Source organism: Pempheris klunzingeri, chromosome 12, assembly GCF_042242105.1.
Source record: "Pempheris klunzingeri isolate RE-2024b chromosome 12, fPemKlu1.hap1, whole genome shotgun sequence".
NCBI lineage: Eukaryota > Metazoa > Chordata > Actinopteri > Acropomatiformes > Pempheridae > Pempheris > Pempheris klunzingeri.
The window spans coordinates 8,425,961-8,434,485 of NC_092023.1; the positions used below are offsets into that span (position 1 = coordinate 8,425,961).

The 8,525-nt window shown below is 42.2% G+C and overlaps 1 protein-coding gene across 1 annotated transcript; it reads left to right on the forward strand.

The window, feature by feature from the left end:
* Nucleotides 1–1,834: 1,834 nt before the first annotated feature.
* ubac2 (UBA domain containing 2) lies at nt 1,835–8,296 on the forward strand. The gene is made up of 10 exons (XM_070840827.1): nt 1,835–1,989; nt 2,265–2,389; nt 3,270–3,389; nt 3,873–3,979; nt 4,571–4,694; nt 4,829–4,876; nt 5,143–5,251; nt 5,553–5,695; nt 5,846–5,992; nt 6,226–8,296. The coding sequence occupies exons 1-10, from the start codon at nt 1,959–1,961 to the stop codon at nt 6,331–6,333; spliced, it is 1,062 nt and encodes a 353-aa protein (XP_070696928.1). The 5' UTR covers nt 1,835–1,958; the 3' UTR covers nt 6,334–8,296.
* The last annotated feature ends 229 nt before the right edge of the window (nt 8,297–8,525 follow it).

Here is an 8,525-nt window from a genome sequence, read left to right on the forward strand (position 1 = left end):
CTTCATTCAGCACCGCTCTCCGCTTTCACGCTGCCTTGTATCTCTCTCTCACACGCTTGCACACACACACACTCACACACTCACACACACACACACACACATCTCTCACAATTCACTGAGTAGTATTGTCCTGCCGAGAGATGTGTAATGGAAAAGATAAATGGAGGATAAAGCTAAGGTGACAGGACTGAGCATGTGTGTGTGTGTGTGTGTGTGTATTTGCATGTGTGTGCCCGCATGTGTGTACTGCACAACAGACCAGCAAACCATCTGCTCATCTCCTCTTAATGAACAAAGCAAACAGCAGGAGTCAAGGCTGTCTCCAAATCTGGAGTCTCTTTATTGGTAAGCACACACAAACACACACACATACACACATATACACATCTCTGCGCTGTTTAATCTGATTATCTTTGATTGAGAACAGGGGCAAAGCAACCTTTTTAGACCTCACTCCTACATCAGTGACAGAGAAGGTCTGAAACACAATTAGCAAGCTGTTCCTGAGCTCTGCTTTGCAGTCACATCTGACCACAAGCAGCCAAATAGACCTAATGGGTGGGAACTAACCAATGAGAGCTAACACGCTACTGCATCTGTGGATGATGGGGAAATGCAACACTATTAGACAGCTGTTCGCCATATCTTTTCAAATGTACTTGGACGTGACATAAGCATTGGATCAATTGGCTCAGGAGCAATCACAGCCAGACATAGACTTATACACACAATTTGATGTGAATTAAACCGGATTAAAGTGAAAGACAAAGGAAGTCTGGACCTTGACAAGGTATGACACTGTGTGCAAACGGCCAGATGACCATAAGAAAAAGTCATTAATGTGGAGTTTGCACAGCCTCATCCTGCTCAAGGCCCCAAGGATAATTAACACTGTTACCACTCTGTCAGAAAGCTGACCACATGGGTTCAAGACATGAAACACTCCCTGTCTGCTGCTTCTGTGCATATCCAACCCATAAACATATATTACACACTGAGCTAATGGTCATAGATGACAAGGTAAAGGTCAAAGATTATTAAACCAGTGCTTCAGAGGCTAGGAACACCCTGTCTGGGGTGCAGAGAAGAGAAGAGCAGGGCGGGTAAGGAGACTGCTTCAGGAGAGTGATGAAATTGATCAGTGTCCCTTCTGAAATGCCCGCAAGACACTAAATCCCAGTTGCAGGGGTGCTGCAGTTGTTAGATCAGTGGTTCTCAGCCTGAGGATACGGACGTCTGAGTACAACTGTGAGTCACAGTTGTGTGGATACACTACTAAAAAATAATCTTGTGATAATAATTTTCTCAACTTTTTGTATTTTTACTATATGAATAATTTCTTGTATGTGTGTTTTATTATTATACTGTGACCTTAGTTTTTCATCATCATCGTCATCATCATCATCATCATCATCATTATCATCATCATTATTATTATTATCATTATTATTATTATTATCATCATCATCCGTACTAGTAGTGGTAATGATGGTCACTGCAGACCGAAATTCATTTTCCATTTTTAGAATCTTTTAAAATTTGTAAGTAAGTACTTTATGAAAAAATAATCTGAGGATGTAAACTCTTTTTTTAAAAAAAATGGAAGTAGCCGTACACTCCTTCAGCTATCGATCATAGGAATCTCTTATCGATATTGTGCTTTCTCTGTAAGACCTTTCATAGAAAGATGTTATCAGTAAAAATATCTATGATGATCATCTCGCCCTCCACACGGAGCAACAGCGCCCTCAGCAGCTCAGCTTCACGCTGGGCTTGGCGGATTGCGAAGTGACACCTTTTGGGCTTCTCGGGCTTCCGTAGGAGAGCCCTTCTCCACTGTCCCTTTCTCCTCACAGCATGGATTCTCTCTCCAGCATAATCTCGCTGTTTTAGTCTCACTTTTGTGCTGCCTCGGGATTAACCGTCTTCCTGTGGACCCTGTAACCCATCTAGACGCCATGTTTACCACCACCGGTTCCCGGGGCCTCTGTAAGTGTCCCGGATCCTCCCTTAAACGACGGTCGCGGTCCTCTCACCGTTGTCTTCTCCTGTCAGCTCCAACTGCAACAGCTAGTTTAGCTAACAGATGTTAGCATCCCGCTGTCATTCATTTACTCGAGGCTGTATATATCAGTTAAAGTACAGCTTGCTTGGGGAAACTAACAGCTGGCCTTAGTCGTGTCCATTCAGTCGGTTGATTCCGCTACGGTGTCATCATTAAAATATACTTAGACAATAAACTATGTTGTGTTTGTGCTGCACAGACAAGGCTCCTCTGTCTAAAGGCCTCCTGTTGGTTCTCAATGGGCTGACTGTGATGTTCACCCTGCTGCCACAGTACCAGGAGCTGTTTGTATACAGCCTGCAGGCTGTCACACAGCAGCACCAGGTATGTCTGCACCATCCATCAGTGTGTTACTGAGTGATTTTATCTCCAGAGAGCACTTCTACTTTGTGTGAACGCCATTAGACACACTTTGTTTTCATTGGAGGGAATAGTACATTGATCACCATCAAGACAGGTGTTTTTGAGTCATACTGACTCAGATCCAGTCCAGCAAGAAGCAGTTACTGCAGAAAAATAAGCCTTTGAATCAGATGGCTCATCCTCACAGCGCGCTTTGACTGGCATATTGGTTTAAAAATAAGTGTAAAAGTCAATTCATGACCGTGGCTGTAGTTTGACAGCACAGTAACGTTCAACCACATCTCATCGGCGAGGGCAGACTGGCACAGTTGTCAAAGCGTAGATGCTGTGGCCCATGTAACCTAAAGAACTTCGACCATATGATCGCACAAGAAATTGGTGCTATGACCCAGGGGCTCTATCGGTGAAGCTGTAAGGATCCTCGATAAGAGACTGAACAAACTTAAGAAACTGGACATCTGTGGTTTGTGATCACCAGATCAGACCCAGTTGACTCAGACTGGGAAGTGAGAGTTTAAGGTCATAAACCGTAAGAGAGCATTTCACTGGAGTACGATGAAATTCATCCACATCTGAGGCCAAAAACATCCTCATATGACCAAAGATTCATTCTCAGGTCACGTGATGATGCGTGCCATTCCAACCTTGATTCAATATTAATTTGTCAACCTGTTGATGATTTGATATTGAAATGTAGCGCTGTAATATGTCAGATAAGGCAGATATTTATTATTTTATTTAAAGGCATTATTACACAAAGTCATAATGTTGTCTATCTTCCCCTGTGCTCTATCTGCATGTTGTGTGTGTGTTTATAACTTGACTCTCCCGTGTGCTGCAGGTATGGAGGCTGTTGTGTGGCAGGCTGGTCTGTCTAGACGTGAAGGACGCCTTCTGTAGCAGCCTGCTCATTTACAACTTCCGAATATTTGAGAGGAGGTTTGGCACCAGGAAGTTTGCTGTAAGTACCAAACCCATTGACAAGGTGAACACACAGATGGATGCAAAGAGTGCAAATTCAATACACTTGCTGATATTTGTAGCTGAACTGGATTTTCTCAAAATCTAGCATGGATGAATTTGCCGTTTCAGACATTTCTGACATGTTCTGTAACACCTTCTATATTATTTCTTCCCCAGTTACTTTCATAAACAAGAGTAGTATGTTAAAATCCCTTGTAACAGGATTATAAGAATGATCAGTCAATATGAAGTTAACCTGCAACTTCATATATTAAGGAAGAAGAACTACTATTTATTTATTTATTAGGAAATGCTATTTCCTCTTCTGGCACGAAGCAGTTCTCACTGTATTGTTATTGTTACCAACTTTTGGCAATGACTGGTAAAAACATAGTGAAATGTCAGAGGACATGGGCAAGACTTTTGTTTTATAGGTCTGTATTGTTCTAACCATCATTTATGGTATTCTTTTGAATTCCAGTCCTTCCTGTTAGGCACTTGGTGTCTCTCTGCGCTGATGGACTTCCTGCTAGCCCAGGCTTTCCAATTTCTATTTGACTATGAGGTTGAGGAACTGCCGGCAGGACTGTGAGTAGCTTGGTCACTTTAGTAGCCACAGTACATGCCAACAGCTTTTCAGTTATGTTTATGGCCACTGACGATCCCGCAGTTAAAATATGGATACCCTGGTATTGAGTGAGGTTTATTATGTGCAGCAATGCTCAAACTGAGTGCCACTTAAGTGGAAAGTCTTTATTTTTCACCTTCACATCACCATGTAAGCCTTATGCAGTATCCATTTTTGAATGTCTTAATCCCCTCCCTGCATTATATTTGGGTAAACGGTATTTAGATGTTGGTGGCCTGTGACAGCAGCATACAATGCACCTCCACAAAAGGAGATAATAAAAATTGCTTGACAAACTTAGTGAAATAATAAGTTATTAATCAGAGAAAGTATGACACTAAAGTAACCCAATACCCCAAACCCAATTTTACCAGATTACATGAATGTATTTCTATGTTAATATCTGTTGAAAAGCTGTTATCTTAAGCTGCATAAAACAACAGCTAGTAATTACACTGACAAGTTTGAAATTCAGTTCATTCAAACAGAAGTGTGTCTGCCATGTCTCCTTTTGTATCTTCTTCTTGACTTGTCCCTTTCTCCTCTCACAGGCTCGCTCCGGTCTTCTCTCTGTTTGTGCCTTTCTACCTGTTGATCCCCAGGATGCCGGTCACCCAGGTCCTGGGCCACATCCACATCACTAACAAGTCTCTGGTCTACGTAGTAGGCTTGCAGGTAAGCCCATGCTCTGCCACAGGTGGAGTGTATCTATCTGTTTTGCTTTCTCTTTTGCTGTTTGTGAATTGTAAAGAGTACATGAAGAGTTCCTTCATGTGTCTCTCTTCCTCTCTCCTCCCTCTGTGGTACAGCTGTTGACTTCTAGCCCCTTCATGTGGCTCCTTGCACTCAGTGGTCTGGTGAGTATCCAAATTCCTCTTGACATTTACCGTGCACCTGTATTTAAAACTGCAATGAGTAGGAGGTCCATGAGGTGTTTTTTTGAAGGCGGAAGGATTTACAAGGGGCAGAGAATCAAAACAATAAGCTAAAAAAGGGGCTAAATTGCTGTTAATTCTCTGTGAACTTTTCACATTAGTAATTTCATTCATTGTAATGTTGCTTAATACAGTATCATGACTTTAATACTATACTTGACCTATTATTTGATCAATATGTCTTTCAGATGTCAGGCGCACTGTACCACTGCAATGTTCTGTGGTTACAGAAGCTCCTCTTTGTGCCCGTCTGGGTGTCTTGTATTGGACGTTACGTTCTGGAGCCGCTCTTCTCAAGTGAGTCCAACCATTAATAATGGCATATGCAAATCCTGTACAAATCCTTTGCACAATGACCGGCGTTACAGTACTTTTACCTCTCAGTCCTCAGTATTAACATTTGTACATTTTTGGCATTTGAAACGTGCTGTGATGCAGAATGACTTTCTGCAGTAAAACTATGGTTAAAATCAGCTGTCTTAAAAACTCCAGAGTAATCCTTTATTAAAAACCTTTCACTGATATTACACCTATGGATGTACAGATCTTTAATACAGTATTACATGTTACTGTGTTATAAACATCTTTGGCTATCAAGGCTCCCAACCAAGCAACGAGACGCCCCTGGGGATGGGTGCCACTCTCGACATCCAGAGACAACAAAGGATGGACCAGCTCGACCAACAGCTGCTGCTGGCCCAGTACAACGAGGCCAGGAGGAACACCAGACAGCAGCCACAGGTAGAAGGACAAATGATGCACAGACACAGGCGCACATACAATATCAGAAATGTTATTCAAATCAAGCATCACATGCCAGTAATCGCAATGCACTCCAGTATGTGCACAATCACTGTATATGAGCTTGATTCTGCCTCCATGTGTGTGTAGCCTGGTTTGTTACAGTGGACCAGGTTGTTTCCCTCCCTGAGACACAGAGGACAGAACCGACCCGCAATGCAGCCCAGCCCTCAGGCTCAGACACACCAATCCACACAGCCACCACTATTGGACAACTCTCCTGTTGCAGAGGAGCAGGTGGGTGTTTGTGTGTACGTTTATACATATGTGCCTTTATTCTTGGTCCTTTGCACTGTGTTTTTCAGTGGCTGGTTTACTTTGTGTTATTTGTAGGTATTCTGTCACATATTTTCTTGGCCCACCTACACTTTACTTTGTGCAGCCTAAACTCTTCCTCCCAGGTGATGATCTGTCTCCTTCTGCTGTCCTAGCTGATATCTCTCAACTCATGTTCTGTCTTTGCCCTATAGGTTGCCCGGTTGGTGGAAATGGGCTTTTCCAGGATTGATGCCCTCGAGGCCCTCAGAGCTTCAAATAATGACATCAACATGGCAACCAACTTCCTCTTGCAACACTGAGAGAGAGAGAGAGCTCAGCAAGAAAACAGAGGTGAATGAGGAAACACAGACAGACAGACAGACAGAGAGAGAGAGAGAGAGAGAGAGAGAGGAAGAGAAGCAACCAAAGCAGAGGAGCATAAAGCAAAAGAGGGAGAAATATTGGAGAGAATCAAAGACAGTGAACGATGGAGAAAAACGATATTTGTACAGATAATCTGAAGGCTGTGTCACTGCTCCCTGAAGCAGTGTTTGGCTGACCCAACCTGAGCTGAGCCAGACAGCAGGCTGATTAATGAAGAAGTGTGAAGCACAAAGTGGAGGAGATTTGCGTCATAGCTTTCTGGCAGCCGTAGTGTGAAACAGGCGTCACTGCTCAAGGCAGATGAGTTAGACCTCTAAGTCCAAGGGGTTCCTTGTGAAAAATATACATAAACCAAACAGGTCAGAGCTTTCTTCACAATACATCTTAAAAACACCTTCAGTCCAGTTGAGGAAATATAGAGTGGGTATTTTCTTTAAAACGGGGCTGATGCTGAAGCACACAAATCAGCTGAGATCAGCCCACACCAACTCCACATGGATATCAACTCATAGCTGTCTAAATAGAGCTGTCATACATTGTCATGTACTGCCACTCTACTTCCAAACTGGCTACGATGTAACCAGCATCTGATACCCCAATAACTGGTTAGAGGTGCTGAGTGTGAGATAGAAAACAGATTTACATCTCATAGTGGACGAAGTAAAGTCCTTGTCAAGGATTTTAGTCCATCGGTTCTTGGACAGGTTTTGTTTTTCACCGAAACAACAGGAGTGAAAACAGGAGTGCAGCACCTGTGAAATGGTTATATTTAATTCCATGAGGAGATGCAGAGGTCATGATTACAACTTCGGAATTTCTGATTAAAGTATATAACAATATAACTTGCTTTACCATGATTTTGTGACATGCTTGTTATTTGTTAATGTTGGCAGCGTTTCATGGAAGTAGCAGGGCTCAGCCCTTTCCTGCTTGCGCTGTTTTCACAAAGCAGCCTGACTGACAGCTTCTGTAGGAGCCAGATTTCTTCCGTGCTGACCGGTTTGGCCCATTTGTAACTCTATGAGTACATTGTTGGTGACAGACAGGGCTGTTTGTCAGGATACAGGTTAGATTGGCCATCTCAGGATCTGCAAGCCGACTGCTTCTGTTAATGGCCTAATCACATTTACAGACGTGAATGCAGATACGCAGGTCCACAGATGCGCAGTAGCCCTTCGAGGAGGTCATGTTTCACACCAGTGACTTTCTTTCATCATTTCATGCTTTTTACATACATATGCACACACTCCTCAAGGTTTTATTTATTTTGTCTTAACCGAGCTTGAGTCTTTTCTTTGCCAACACACGTGTCAACAAGTCTTAAAAGACTGATGGTATTTATTATGCAATGTCATGATGAGAAATGTATGGAGACTATGCACTGCATAGTAACTTGGTGTGTATAAACGTGCAAACATTTTGTGCAAGAGAAGTAATATTGCAGCCACTATGTATTGATGTCAAAGACAGATGCTAGTTTTCTATTTTGTGCATAATGATAATATTGATAATATATGACCACTGAGATGAGTCTGTCATTTGTGTGTATGTATTTTTTAGAGTGCTATAATAGTATATGGGTGTGATGAGGGAGTTGTTGCATGGACAGCTTTTCCAATGAACTGTAATGAATCATATTTGATCTGTGGAATAAATCAACGTGCTGACTCAAATATTTGCATCGCATAGGAGGTATTCATTATGACAAGCATGTACATGAGTGACAAATAGTCTACAGTGTTTTCTGTATTACTAATCCTGAGTTCATATGAACACTTAATTGCATGAGTTATTCAGTGAAATTGGAAGATCTAAAATGGTTCATGGTGGACTGATTTTCCTGAATATAAGCGCTGATATTCTCTCTCTTAAGCTGGCAGACGCTTTTTTTACCGAACATGATTGATGGAGCACATTCTAGCAATCCAGAGAAAGCTTAAGGAGAGATCCTCTACAGTTTTCCTGTGTAAATTAATTATTGACTGTTGCACTCTAATACCTAATGCATGCTAATATTGAGTTTGCTGAGCGTATCTTTAATCTGCCGCCACCTTCCCAAAACTCTAATATTGAAAGTGGAGGAAGAAACAGACATCTGTTAGGCTGCAAGATTATTATTCTCTATGCC

Excerpts from the sequence above, each read along its gene's own strand:
- ubac2 (XM_070840827.1), top strand. The coding sequence starts at position 1,959 with ATGTTTACCACCACCGGTTCCCGGGGCCTCT. Across the intron at positions 4,695-4,828 it reads TCTACGTAGTAGGCTTGCAG|CTGTTGACTTCTAGCCCCTT; the intron begins GTAAGCCCATGC and ends TCTGTGGTACAG. Across the intron at positions 5,993-6,225 it reads CTCCTGTTGCAGAGGAGCAG|GTTGCCCGGTTGGTGGAAAT; the intron begins GTGGGTGTTTGT and ends TTTGCCCTATAG.